The 15,291-nt window shown below is 41.7% G+C and overlaps 1 protein-coding gene across 10 annotated transcripts in view; it reads right to left on the reverse strand.

Moving 5' to 3' along the window:
- The window catches only part of VTI1A (vesicle transport through interaction with t-SNAREs 1A), a 280,707-nt gene that overhangs the window by 30,158 nt on the left and 235,258 nt on the right, over positions 1 to 15,291 (reverse strand). Inside the window, exon 10 of one of the 10 annotated variants that reach the window (XM_026069626.1) lies at positions 1,177 to 2,252. The exons of 7 other annotated variants lie outside the window; for them this stretch is intronic. In XM_026069626.1, coding sequence (XP_025925411.1) covers positions 2,189 to 2,252 — 64 coding nt within the window. In that variant the 3' untranslated portion in view covers positions 1,177 to 2,188. Of the gene's footprint in view, positions 1 to 1,176; positions 2,253 to 9,308; positions 9,365 to 15,291 lie in introns of those variants that run through there. 2 more of the 10 variants (XM_026069622.1, XM_026069630.1) reach the window with 2 other exon arrangements.

The raw sequence follows: 15,291 nt of genomic DNA on the forward strand, positions 1-15,291 counted from the left end.
CAGCTGCAACCACCAGCAGCAAACAGACCATGACGAACAAATGCAATATTTCTTAGTAGTGATACAAGGTCAGTTGTTGACAATGTAAATACATTGCTATTTGCTAGTGTAGTATAGGGAACATACAGAAACATTTTAAACATTTTAAAAGGCTCTTACGATAATAGATAATATGATGACTGTTGGCATGATTGCTGTGGTCCAGAGGGCCATGTTTCCAAAGGCCTTCCTGCATTGGTGCACCAACCTGTGTTCATATATGCACTTGAAAATCCATGAACCCAACTACCAACTTCATCCATGGGCACATGAATTCTGCCAAGAAGCAGTTTTGTGGCTCCTAATACCTCACCTGGCATGACTGGACTATTGCAGGAGACAAGTTCATTCAAATTCGTTTACCTTGATTGTTTTTGTGCCAATTTGAAACAGTTCCCCAATCTTTTTCCTGTTTCAACTTCAGTATCTAAGCTGCATATACGTTAAAAAAAAAAGTCTTCCAATGAGTTCTGTACAACTGCACTTTCCTGTCTTGCTTGTCATTCTTTCTTTGGTCACAAAACAATTTAAACCTCACAGCTGCGTTGGGGAATCTGAATGCAGTGTGACTGGTCGCAGTATCTCCTGTGACTGGAACTCAAGAAAACGTGCATGCCCTACTTGCAGCTATATGAAATAAGACCCATGGCATCCATAACATAAATGATTAGCCACCCCTCATTAGGACTCAAGTTGCTAACTGAGCTCAGAACTTTCACATCCTATTTTATTTACAAGAAACTTTAAAATGGTAAATAAAACTTGATGTCCTCAGTAAAAAAAAAGGAAAAACAACAGCTATTGAACCTCTTTGGTGGGGGAAGCAACACAGAACACAACATTATCCATGGCTGCAATAAATCAGTGCTGAAAAGAGTTTAATAAGGCCATTGAGTAGAATGTAGAAAAAGGAAGTATAAGGTTAGCTCTTATAGCAAGAAGTAAATTGATTATATCACCCCAATAGTGATAAATATGGTGATATCAGCTGTCTTGCTGCTTGGCTGGATGAAATAGCATGTATTTTACTAGCCTATGGGATTAAAACCTAGAGGTGACAAATTGAAATGACATTAAGAATAACATTGGCCTTTGTAATTTTTTTTTTTTTTGGTTAAAGAAACTGTTATTATATTGAACAGCACAAAACTTACATTTAAAGGAAGGCTTTATTTGTCACACATATGATCTTAACTCAATAAATCAAAAAAGGGTTTTCTCTCTCCCTAAATCAGTATAATAATGGCAGTTTTGTTTAAGCTGCTTGTTTGTACAAAAGCCTGTAGATATATAGACCTCAGGGTAATCCTATTGCTGAGAGTAAGACCTAAATGAAAACAAATCTTACCAGCAGATCTCTATTTTGAAGACAGCTCTATTCAAATAGACTATGCTGATTATACTCTGAGATAACCCGGCACACCATTTAAGGTTGATCACTTTAGCAAACACGAGCTTTGTGTAGTAATTTTCTAGTCTTTCATTTTCCGGGATAGCAAAGACCCTCACAACTACTTCATTAGAGAGTTACATAACTTCAGGCCAACAAATTGTTCAGAGAGAAAGAAATAAACGCAGGAGCTCAATTTAAAAGCTCTGCATTAGATTCTCAAATGATACTGGATTTTTTTGCTCCTGCATGTTGAAGAGCAGGTTCCATTTTCTCTCTTTCTCCTTTGTGAACACACACACACTAATTAGAGCACAAAATGACGGCAACTTGACTTTTTCTACTCCAAGCGACATCAACACAGAACTAATGAAAATGATGTGCAAAAAAATGATGTGCAAAAAACTGACCTTCTGAAATATTATTCTGAGGAATAAATAATATCTATCAGGAAGATGGTGGAGAGAGGAGGAAGCAGGAAACTAAAAAGGGAAACCCCTTAAAAGCCAACAGACTCCAGAGCTGCTTTTTTGTGTGGGGAAAAAAAAGGCTACACTAGCAAAAAGTTGATATGTGGTCATCTCCTGCCACTACGTTGATAGGGTTAGTAAATGTATGTCCATCAGTTATTTGCATGTAGATTTAATCTTTACAGGAACTTCTTCACTTTCCCTGTGAAAACACTTGCAGAAGAGAACTGATGAACTCTAAATGGAATGTGGTCAACTCCAGCGTGCCTCCTTCCTCTAAGTTTTCTACCTAAGTGGATGAAAACATCCCCCACTGAAGGAGCTGAAGGGTCCAGCCTTGAATCATGTTGACTCTGCAAAGACAACAGAGACCATTGACAGCAGCTCATTTGCTCCTTGCAATCCTCCAGGCCCAGTGACCCCCTCAGATGAGTCTGGAGCCCTTTCTTAAATGCATGTGCTTAGATTTATCTGTGTTTTGTGCAGAAGGGATATTCCCTGGTATTATGTTAACTTCTGAAAGGAATTTTCAGCAGGAATTTTTGGGTGTCGGAAGGAAAAACTCTATCCCATCAGTAGCCCCAGCTCTCCCTACAGAGAGACTCCAAGGTAAGCCCTCTGGCAGGGCCCACAGAGAGGTGGAAAAAATGCTGTCAAGCTGTCTGGCCCTTCCCCCTCTCCTTCAACCCATTCCACCCTGCACATACATCAGGAAGAAAGATTGAATTTGTATGCCCCATTCACTACAAACTCCATTCACTGCAGAGAGAGTACAAGTTTTAACAGGTCTGCTAACTTCAATAGGAGCATTTATTAACACAACAAATGTCCACCAAGTCAGGAGTTCTTTAGAATAAGGATTACAGATCTCTGAGGAAAAATAAAGTCTAAACAAGGGAGGTGATGGGCTGACACTGAAAGGACAGATGATTTGGGTCAGATGTGCACTAAAAGCTTCAAAAGTCGTCTTGTGTTTTTTCCTAAACCCTTTGTTTATATGCTCAACCCTGCCCTTCCTCTTCTGGTTTCTACCTAAGATCTTACTTCTTCCTCTATACCTGAGGCTTCTTAACCCTCCTGCTTTCCTTCCTTATCTGGTTCCCATTCCCTGTTCACATAAAGCATCTTGTTTTCCACTCTTTTTCACACTTCTGTTTTTCCTAAATCTTATGAAAGATTCTTTCTTCCCTTCTCTCCCGCCCAAGAAACCCATTAGGTGAAGTAATTAATTTATTGTGCCCCAGCAGTGTGCCACAGACACATTGCACATGGGGGATATGAAGAGTTTGAAAGAATGGACTTTGCTGTCATCAGAAAGGAAGCCTGTAGTGGAACCTGAATTTAACTCTGTATCTCCAGTTTTCAAAGCCAACATTCAACTCACTAGGTTACTCACCCTCGCTGGTGTCTTAGTCCACTCGGCACCTCCCGTTGGCCAGTTGCTGGATTTAGAACTGACACTGTATGAGAGCTCAAGGGCTCTCATTGCATTATCTCATCTAACTAAGCATGGGAGATCAGAAAATGTGCACTGATTAGAAAGACGGTTATTGCCATATATAATCATCGTTACAATTCTTCTAATTCACAAGACTGAACATCTCAAAGTAAAGTTCAAGGATACCATGTGACAATTTACCTCCTCCTGTCCCCTGGGAAGTCTCACCCCAATTCTAAATACTAGACATTATCTTAAACTGTTCAAGAATGAGGTTTTATCTCCTTTCCAGTGCTCTCTTTGTTTGTAATAACTACAATAATACTAGATATTTTTGTTATCTACACAAATGCTTAATCTCTCATTCAGTTTTGTAAATTCTTGGCTTCAGTGAATTCCAGTGGCAATGAATCCCTCAGCCTGATTACACATTGTGTGAAAAGGCAGGTCTGATTCTGGGAGCTAAGCCAAAGCAGGGAGCTTGCTGGTATGGAAGATATTTTTATTTGAAGAATGAACTTTTTTTAAAAAAACAATATTTTATTTTGTACATATTTTAATTCTCTGTTGGGCTTATGATATGACAATTTCTAAAGTTTTCTGAACCTCTTGGTCCACTCTTAAGTCTGGAGAAATGGGGAGATTGGCAATTCTGATAAAAGCAATGCCACTGAATGAGTGATACATATATTCTTTTTCATCTTGACTTATTCATAAGCATCATTTGCCTGTTTCTTGACAAATGAATTTTCAGGACAGCATTGCTCTGTTGGCACATCAAGGCTCATGAACACAGTACACCAGGGGAAATAAATGGATTTTATTAAGTTTATTAGCAGCTAAAAACATGATACTTCAATGCTGGAAGTAAAGTAATCCACCTACACAATTTGAGTGAAATGAACATTTGGCTTTAACTACAGCTCATATGTAAAATATAAATCCAGTTTCTCCATTGGAAATCCTTTGGGGTCTGGTTTTACACTACCTTGATCAAACCAAGAATTAAAGTTCAACCTTGCTTCCATTCCCACACGGCAATATGACCTACATGTTTGTATTAGTGGTGCTACTCCTTCCACACCTCTCTTCACATCAGCATTTCCCCCAGCTTCTATTTTTTGCTTCCTTTCCTTTCTTTCAAAGTTAAAATGAGTTTTAACACTACATAGACAATACATGGTAAACACAATGGAGAAAGTCTGTCAAAAACTTGTTACAGAATGAACAACTAACTAAGGCCCACCTCCCCAACACTATGTATCACACATTGAAAAGAGAGTTGCTACTGGATAGAGAAAAAGCAAGAATATGATTGATCATTTTCACAAGAAAATCTCAAAGGTTAATATAGTTGTTATCAACACAAACAACTGAGAAAACCACAGAAGCCATATCAGAAAAACTGCGCTGGTGAGAATCGGGACCTTTGGTTCCAGTCCTGCCTCTGTCACAGCTCTCCAGTGCGCCTCTCGGGGTTCCCTCTATACCTCTGTGCTAGGACTTTTCTATCTGTAAAACGAAAATAAAGCTCACCTCCCACAAAGGGATGCTTCAAGGCTTAGTTCATATCTACAGTGCTCTGAAGCACCGGGATGAAAAGAGGTATCTACACCTGAAATACCGTTCTTACACACCTACTAGTAATACCTGCAATGAACAGCAGTGACATGTACTGCCTTTTACATTACTAGAAGGAAACAGACCTGATTTCTTCCTCAGATCTCACTCTCTGTACCCAGGGAAGCAGCTGGAAAGCAGAAGGCAACGTTGTCGCGGTTGTTTTTTCACACCAAGGTTTTCACACCAAGAGTGTTGCTCTGAAGGTTCTCCCGCTGACTCGGACACTGTACCTTTCCCCAACCAGAGCTGCCCTGTTAAGAGCCAGGCCAGGCAGGTTGAGGTCTCTAACAGATTGGGATCTGCAGGCAGCTCAGATTAATTGGGCTCATTAATATATCTTCAAGTAGCTGCTATTTCTGTGGGAAACCCAAAGCTTCTGACTAGCATGGGATAGTACAGGCCCCAGTCAGAGGACATCCTTCACTGACCGAGGAAGCAGTGGCTCCAGCAATCTAGTTCACCTTCCCCTTATCCCAAGGTGTGGAGGCTTCAGTAAATATTGATCCAAAAGCCACTGTTATGAGAACAAATGGGAGCAAAAATGATTGATAAGTACGAGACCACATCTGGATACCAACTGAGATAAAGCCAAGGAAGTAACAGTTGCCTGGACTGCATGTTTTAGCAATGGAGTGCCAGGAAACAATAACAAACCCCTATTAATCACTTGCTCGTGTACAAGAGGGAGTTAAATTAGCTAATCATGTATGCCATCACAGGCGAGGTACACTACAGTATAGCTCAGAAAATCAAACTGGTAGTGATCACTCCTTATCTGTAAAAGCAGCCATGTTTTAATATAAGCTGCTCCACCCCACCCTTTTCAGAAAAGATTGATAAGCAAAATGATGAAGCTTTAATGAGCTTAATTGCAAGTGCCTTATGTTCTTGCATTGTTGCCAAACAGCTACTTCAACATCCAGCAGTTTACTTAATAACTCCCCCCTCCTCTTCCCAACCCCCTTCAAGCCCAGCAACGTAATTATTCTTGTGGCAACCCCCTATTTCACTTTTCTTTATTTATTTCCCCCTCCCCCCCCCCGAATTACTGTAAATGGGTATCTTTGAAAGGAGGGTGGCAGGCAGCTTTTGGTACAGGGCTTACCAAGCAACCCTCCATCAAAGAAGCCTTTGTGAGCATGCTCTGGACCGAGGCCAATCAGATCATCTTGCTGTCTGTCTCTGAAGAAAATTCGCCCCTGGTATGCAAGCCAAGCCAAGCTCTGCAGACAGGGTGACTGCACTCCTAGTCCAACCTGTCTTAGTTGAGTGAAAAAATGCTGAAGGGAAAATTACCTGTTTGGCTCCAGACTGAATTAACTTTTTAATATACAAGTATGTTTATTATTTTTCCTTAAAAGTGCCTGCCTATCTAATATATTCATTAATGTTATCTGGTCAGTTTGCTTGAAATATTATGAAAAATGTGCAAATGCAATAAGGCTACAGTGCTTGGAGGCAAAGCAAGATGTATTTTCTAATTATATGACAGAAAACGACATTGTTATTAACAAATGATAGTACAGAGTAATCTCCTTATGCTAAGGCTAGTGCAAGCTAGGATGTCTTGCCCATTATACGCAGCTTACTGGGAGAAGTGGAAGGCATTGCTACCGACCCTGCCCATTCACCTGTCACCACAAATCCTCAGCACCAAACACAGCGCGACCCTTTTGGAAGGACCGGCTTTCCAAACCAGGGCCCCCAGTTTCTGAATGGCCCAGCCTCCCTTCCCGAGAAGATCCTCCTGCTTCGTCCCGGGCCCTCTCGGCTGCGGGGCACTTGCAGTCTGACTCTGTTTGCTCCACTTCACCATTTCCATCTCCTCTTCACCATTTGGGAGCCACTTCTCAAGTTCCTCTGGAGATTTGCCTGGACTAGTTAGGATCGTAGAGGGAAATCTGGGAGCCTCTCCCTGCACACAGCCCTTTTTCCCCTTTTCTTGGGCAGGCTGGCATCTTCCCTGCCTGTCTCCTCCAGCCCCTGCTACTATCTCAGATTCCTCCTTCTTGCTGCCACTTCCCCTCGCAGCTTCCTTCTGCTCCCTATGCTCTTGACTCTTTTGTTCCTCTTTTTAGAAACACCTTGTAAGTGCCAGACAGGAATTTCCCGACACTATGTCCTGCATTAAGCAAGTGATAATGGCAGAAACAATAGAGAATTATGCCAGTAGGGTGCCCTAACAAAAGAGCAGAATTTAAATGAGGAGGCAGCTTTGGTCTTTGGAATTTGTCCACTATACATGACTCCTCTTCCTTTATTAGCATGTCTAGTTTAAGTGGAACACATTGTAGTTTTAAATGGACAATAATAAAGAAGGATCATATGTTCTACTCTTACATGTGTACTTAACATTCCCTGGAGGCCCTCTGCCTCTGTTATTCCTCCTCTTTTCCCCAGTCCCCTATCCATATTTCTCACTATATTTAACTATATTTTTTCTTCTGGTTTGTTTGTTTGTTTGTTTGTTTGTTCTTTGCTCTCAGAAGAAGAAAACCCAAAGTTTCTAATCCAGAGGTAAGTAAAAATAAAATGAAACGCACATCTTTGGCAAGATACTTGTGCACCTTCCTTGTTCCCAGGATATTTGTGTTGCAAACACTATAGAAGAAAATTGAAGTTATACAATATTTACAAAAACAATTGATCTCAAACCCTTTCTGTTTATTTCTCTGTGAAAATGTAAACACTACGATCCCTACCTTCCCTTCTTAATCTGGTTCAAAAAACCTGCTGTGCTGCCTTTCAAAGCTGGACATCACCAAGCAGAAGCAAAGTTACCTAAAAGTGGAGTTTCTTAAGTAGCTATTCCTTCCCAACACTACCTCATTAGCTGCACTAGTGCCAGAGTTTCTACAGTTGCAGTGTATACCAGGTTTCACCTCCAAGATGAATCTCAGCACTAAGTTCAGAAGCCTCCTCTGGAGGAGAGACATTGAGTTTTAACTGTGACTGACTGATTCCTTGACCATCAGCACAGTCTTTATTACCCTGTGCCTCAGTTTCACCATTTGTTATGAACCAAACCAAGGTGTTGTGAATATGCCTGAACAAAGCACAGAAATTCTTCAGTGGAACATGCAAACAACAGCTAAGGATTAGTGCTGTCATTATTGACACAGTTTTGGTTAAAAAAGAAAAAAAATGTGTAATGCTTTTGATTTTCATTCAGTGGCCTGTGGGTTACAGTCAGCGAGACCTGTCTTTTTTGCTTCACGCACCACAGGTTCATTGTTACTGGTTGTGATCAGGTTTCACCCGGCCCTGACAAGATTATACCAGACAGAGCATTGTTTTTCTTCCGGCAGTGTGCAAAAAGAGTAATTTTTGGATGGCTTCTTTTCCCCCTTGCAGTCTAGAATAGAGCAACGTAGTACTTCAGGTAAAAGCAAAATTTAATAATTTTAGTAGCCTTAAATCAAGCCGGTCAGTATCAAAATGCTCTGATTTCTGAAGCACTCTCCTGAGTTTTGAGGGATCTTTCTGGAATCAATCATTCTGACACATCACACAATCAGGAAAAAAACCCTCCTTCTTCCRTGTACTAATTTGTCATAGGAATCAGTTCTCTTGACATTGTCTCCTGTGCCAATAGATGACAGTCTAGAGAATATACATAAAAGGAGCCACAGACTAAGCAAGCTACTGATAGTAGATTACAGAGTGAAGAACAGTCCAAAAATTCCACATTAAACCACACAAAATGAAACTTGGCTTCTCTCAGAGATAAAGATTTCTTCTCTATACTGTAGTTTTCCATTTCCCAAATGTGGTTTTCTAAAGCATGCACTACTTGTAAAAAGGAATACGATGAATAATAGCTATTTCCCGTTAATTCTGCTTCCTGTAGGGATTTGCTCCGTGGTGTGATCTCATATGTTCAGGGCCAGGTGGGGGTCATATGTCCCAACTGGATCCCACTTAGTCTGGAGCCCAGTGTGCGATGACACACAGAGAACGGAAAATGCCCTTCATCTGCAGCTTGCTGGCACTGCCTCTGCAAAAGGCTGCTAAGGAAATGAAGTTGATAATCTGAAGGCAGGATATGTCTCCCCCAACTGTGTACATGTTAGGCTTGCGCACAACATGGCAACTGCTGACCTGAACTCAGCTTTAAAGTTGGCCTTTGTAATATTGCCTTGTGGTCTGGCATGAAACAGCAGTGATAAGCCATTAGTGCTTCACACTCCCTGGGAAAAGTACTCTCCTGCATGCTGCTGTCTCTAATTTACAGGTCCTCATAATTCTCAGATATCAATTGCTAAGTCCTGTAAAAGGAGCAGCAACCATTTCAGGACCTCCGAGGGCCTACACACTGCACACAGGGTCCCCACGCTGTAGGTCTTACCTGTTGGATTTGACATCCAAGAGCTCTAAAGACCTTTAAAATAGAGTCCATGGATACTGAAAACACAGAAAGAAAGAAGGGTTGGTGCTACAAGGGAACACCCATGGAAAAGGTGGTGGTGCAATGCCTCCCAAACTGTGACACGTGTCTCATCAAAGCAGGTGAGCCATTTCAGAGCAGTTACACAGGTTGGCCCAGAACCAGGGCCTACACTGCGACTGCAGTTTGTGCTGTTAGAACAGCTGCAGTAGTAGCTAGACTTTTTCTTTTTCCTTTTTTTTTTTTTCTTTAATAAAGGTTGTGAATCTGCATTTGTGGATTTATGTTTTACTTGCGTTCTGGAGTAGGAACATTAAACAACTAATTCTCACAAACCTTCTGCAAGACAAATTCCTTCATACTCCCAGTTTTAGAGACAGAGATAAATGAAGTCAATATCAAACCCAGGACGTGCATGAGGAGTTCCTACTCCTGTGTTCAAACCACAAGATAATTCCTCTGCTTTCAGGCCCTGATTCAGAGCAAATCAGTTGGAGTCCTTCTATTGAGTTCTCAATCAGCAGTGTAATCACTTTAGCATGCGTCAGGATTAAAACCAGCCTTCCAAGTAAGACCACGTCTATACTGCAAATGCCTTACTGATAAAGGAATACCGGCAGAGTAAACAGACAAAGCATTCCTGGGGCGGTGTAAACTTACACTGGCAAATCTGCTCTTTGTAGTGGTATAGTAAAATCATCCCCGCAAGCAAAACAAGCACCATTTTGAGGTATAATTGCATCTACATGTGTAGTGTTTGCTCACTGAGAGGTGTCAGTCTGACCAGAACAGCTGTGCTGATAGAAATCTGCAGCACAGACCTGGCCTTATTTTTTTAAAAAACAGTTTTAAGTAATTAATAACTATCAGCACTGACTCTCTGGTCAATGTGGTGTCAGTTTGTCACAGATTTCTTCAGAGGTTTACACCAATTGGCTGATTTAAGAAAGAGAAAAGAAAGGAATTTAACATGGTTACATGGATTGCCTTGGCTGGTATTTAGAAGAGTGCAGAGTTATGGAAATCAGATATACTGTGTGGAAACGCCATTTCTGGACACAAAGCTAGGCTTTGTGCGTTTACAGCTCGATTTTTCCAAGACCCTATTCAGCAAAGTCCTGTAGTCATACTCTGCTAGTTCCACAGATGGAGGAAAATGGTGACATGCAAGAGATCTCACACGTGGCACCCTTCCCTCTAAGGCTGTTGTGACACACTTCCTTTCACCATAGATACAGATACTCCCTGCATATTACATCTCATTTTGTTCTTTAAGAAGTAAGATCAGGAGATTAAAAAAAAAAGAAGGAAGGAACAGAAGGATTGTACAAGGAATACAAATGTAACCAGCCAAAAAATCTTAGAGAGGAAAATCCTTTTCAGGGAAAATGCTGTTCCTGAGATGCTTTTAAAAAGCAGAAAAAGTCATAGGTTGGCCTAGAAGAGTTTCTTTCTGCACTTGGATCACACTGCTTGCTCCTATTGCCATGTTAGATACAACATGTGTTTTGACAATTTGTTGAGAGCCACTTAAATGGAACCAGATTTGACTTGATGATGTGAGATCTGATAAAATTAGGTGAGGAAATCCTAATTTAACAATCAATCCCCTGAATCACTTGTCTTTTAGCCCAAGTGGAATCTAATTTGGATAACCTAATATGACCTCCCTCTTCTCTTTGCTCATTTGCATATGCCTAATGCAATCACTGCTCTGTCTGCTGAGTCTCATCTTCACCATGACTATCTCCTTCTCTCTACTCCCCTTGTACTCATTCAAACTAGGGTGTCTGATTTACTCAGGTTTTGCTGTTGCTCTCCTTTTTGCTGGAATCTCAGGAGTCAAAAAGCTCATTTTTCCTGTGGTATCTTTGCAGTCACCATTTCTAACACTTCAGCTCCATTATATTTCACTCCATATACTCCTTCTTTGCTGGGGTAACCCTTCTGAGCCTCTTTTTTCTCATCAACCCAAAGACCAGTTTCATTTGCTTTTTCATCACCCTCCACCAGTTTACTCCTAAACAACAACTTCTGACAGGACTTGGAGAACACATCTCAGTGACACCGCCACTTTCCCTTCTGACTCCAAAGCCTCTAATTCCCACCTAACCTCTGGCATTTCTCCTTCTTTCCATATGTACCCAGACCCTTGTTCTATGCCAGCCAGTACTGCATACATCATCTTTTCTTCCCTTGCACTGAAAAGGAAAAACTAGATAAATAAACAAAGAGAACTGTAGCCCTGGCAATGTTTCATCTTGTTTACTACAGACTTTGCCTCCTTACCTTCCAGTTTTTCCAAACTGTCTAAAACGAATCAAGCTCAGACCGCTCCCCTTCTCTATCCCCATACCCTAACCAGAAGACTATGCTTACTCACTAAATATCACTTCAAATCTTCTTCTTTAAAACACACACATTTTATTCTTGTGTGAACCACACAGCTGCTGTTCCCTCACAGAGACATGGCCCTAACACCTACCCTGGTGGACGATGAAAAATGAGAAGAATTTTTCCTAGCTGTGCGTACTTAGGAAAGAAATACGTATTTTCTTTCCTCCCTTCTGCCTTGCTGAGTATGTCGTGGTTGTGATGACATGTCTGAGGTGATTAGCCACTCAGTTTGGATGACATGCATAACTTATCCATGGGGCCAGTAAAACCTCCCCATAACACCTCCCCATCCTTCTCTACAGATCATCCTGTTTCCTGTCCTGGCCTTCAACACTCAGAAAAGTTCTTCATGCATAAGACAATTAGCTTGCTAAGAATAAGTGGAGTTTAGTGAGCCAGCAGTTTTCTTCCACAAATGAGAAAATAAATAAGGGGTTCTCATAGCACTGTGTTGCTGAAAACAAATTGGCACAGCTAATTTTGGCCTGACAAGTGCACTTAGGATTCTCTACATTTCCTATACAGTTCAAGCTTATCAGTTCACACTTGTTAGTGCAAAAATCTCTTTTCCTATCTTTGTTTCTGCCACTTCTCTTATCCTGTCACTCTCCCGGAGTAAGTGTACTGGCTGGGCACTTCAGTAGCCATTTTTGCAAACACTCTTATTCCATTTAAGAAAGATATTCACACATACACACAAATGACAGTAGACTTCAGTGTAGTCCTTATCACAGAGAAAAGACAAGCCAGCCTACCCTACCTACTGTACTGCATGCTGCATTACACAAAGATGATCTCTTTTTCAGCAGCCTCCCTCATCTCCTGGAAGAGACAGGCAACATTTCAATTGCATCTTTTAAGAAAAAAATTTATTCACGCAAAGGACAGAGGGAGGGAGGAAAAAAGTTATCCATGATGATTCATCACTGCAAAGGTAGCATTTGCAATTTTCTCTCACTTCTGAGCCCATGGGTCACGGACTTGGACTGGGTTAGAGCATCCCAAGTTTCCAGTTTGGGGTTGTTAAACTGCCTCGCCGTGGGCGGAGCACACTGATCTGCTGACAAAGTACTTTCCTTTCCAATGCACAGGAGGGAAAGCTATAGAAACAGAACCTGGCCAGTGATTTTGAGGGGAGACACCCTAATTTCAGGGGATTGCGATTTGCAGGTGGGAGGTGATTTACTGAGTTTTACAGCTTCTGGGAAATTGGCTATATAAATCATGTGCTGAATCAGACAGAAATGGGTCAAATGGGCTCTGCTGGACATAGGCTGAATTTGGCCCCGGACCAGCTGTTGCAAACCGCTGCTGGAAGCCTGAAGGGAAGTGATGTAAAGAAGAGCAGGGAGTACTCTGGAGATGGAGAGCCCTGCTGGGAGAGAGCTCATCTGGGGAAAGGGGGACCTCAGGACCATAGCCAGCCTGCATGATGAGGGAATCCCCAAGGGATGTGGAAGCTTGTTTTACAGAGCGTTGGATCTCTTGAGAAGTGGGGAAGATTGTCTACGCCTCCCCAAGTGAAGGAAAACCACAAAGGCAGTGTGTGTGACAGAGTTCCTTGTCCAGATCATTCTATGGCACATTTTTCTGCTGAGTGAGTCAGAGGTGCTAACCACAGATCCCTGGGGAAAGCAGAGGTCAAGCACTGGACAAGGTGGTTTTCTGAAACTGGTTTTAGTGTACGTTTGATCTAAAGCAATAATCTAAAGTCAAGTGGCTGCATTTTTTTTTTAGGTAAGTGAAGAATTCTTTGTATGAATTCTTTGCCCTGCAGCCTATTTGTCCTCCGTTACTGAGCTCACGCAGGGGCAGATCTACCCTGGTGGCTATGGGGCCACAGCCCTCTGCTCACCCTGCCTGGGGTGGGGAGGAGACACTCCACATCACATGGGGGAGCAGCTCTGCTAAGCAGAGTCCTCTCGTCTGTCTTGTAGCTGATCCCTCATCAGTTCATCTGCTATTCACACATTTCACTTTGGGAAAGTTTGGATAATCTATTTCTACCCCACAGCTGGCACTTACGACTCCTTRTGACGGTTCCCTCCTCTCATGCCTTCTACAGGGGAAAAAAAACCCCAAGCCTTCAACAAAGAACAGAGTATACCCAAACTGAGGATAGAGAAAATTATCTGCTAATCTTGCACGTGTAACACAGGAACAACTTATGGAGATAACTGTAACAGTGCTCTGCTTTCCCATCAAGACTACTCTCTTTTCTCATGGCTGGGGAATGCCAACTACTGCCCTCTGTCATAGATTTTGAAGCCTGATAAAGAAAAAATATGCAATAATTTTAAGTCTGGACATAGGTTGTTTCTGTATCTATACAAACATCCCTGTAAGTGCAYTATGTAGATACTTTTAACTTCTTTGATGCACTCAATCTCTGGGGGAGAAAGAAAAAAATGACAGAAGAGAAGGCAAGGATTACTCCATGTAATATAGAGGGTTTCAGTCTCCAAGTCCAGGGAGGGTGAGGGAGAAGTATTAGCCTCCTTCACGAGCCTATTAGACATTCAGAGGAGGTGAAACTTCTCTGAAAGTTAGGGATTCCAGTATCGAATATTTCACACGTTGTGATCCCTTGGCAGGTGAGGCAATTTGCACAGACCATGGCTGTTTGAATTCCAGATCTCACATTAGGCCATTTGGAATTTATTTAACACATGTCATACATAACGCAAGACTTGCTTCAGAGGAATAGGCAAATCATTTGTAAGTGTTCATTTACAAGATCAGAAGTCACAGAAACCACGCTCACTGCTTGTCAACTTCTTCAGGGCAAATTGTGTAATCAACTTAACATAGCAGTTATCCTTTACCTTGAAGGTCAAGCTCATAGTTCCTGTATGTCACCACACTTGACTTCTAATCACTCAGGAGGAAATTCATCATTTTTATTTAAATTAAACTGTACAAAGTGGGGCTAAGTCTGAATTCAGGTATCCTCTCTCTTCCACAGAACCTGCAAAGAACTAGATTTTCTGTGGTTTAATCCCACCTTTTGGGGAATAAGATTAAACCTTCCCCCACCACCACCACCACCAACAAAAACACTCTAAATTTGAGCAAAGGTTGCTAAACTACTTATCTCTTCATCACAAGCTATTAAGGAGATAGGTAGGTAAGCTGTTCAGCACCTTCTCTTTCATCTATTCTCAAACAGCTTGGATCCCACACCAAATTACTGCCATTGGCACTTTCTCCTTCTACCTTCTCTATTTTGTCTCTTGTGCGGTTCATGGCAACTCATGAAATGAAGCTAAGGGACAAAGTGAATGAGGGTCAGCTGATGATTAGACACGATGTTCTCTCTTGCTCAGAGCCAGGAGATGACACTTACGGAAGACAAAGTGAAAACATCACCATTCCTGTGTGGTGCCTGGAAACACATGCAGTCCACCACACTCTGAGAACAGATGATCCAAAGAGGTCCCTCTGGACAGTGCTTCAGCTCAATAAATGAAAACTACCCAAATTCTGGAAATACAAAATCACATATTCCCCTGCTTCTCCTTCCAAAATCTCATAACACCATGATAAT

The sequence above is a fragment of the Apteryx rowi genome, unplaced genomic scaffold (genome assembly GCF_003343035.1).
Source record: "Apteryx rowi isolate R43461 unplaced genomic scaffold, aptRow1 scaffold_3, whole genome shotgun sequence".
NCBI lineage: Eukaryota > Metazoa > Chordata > Aves > Apterygiformes > Apterygidae > Apteryx > Apteryx rowi.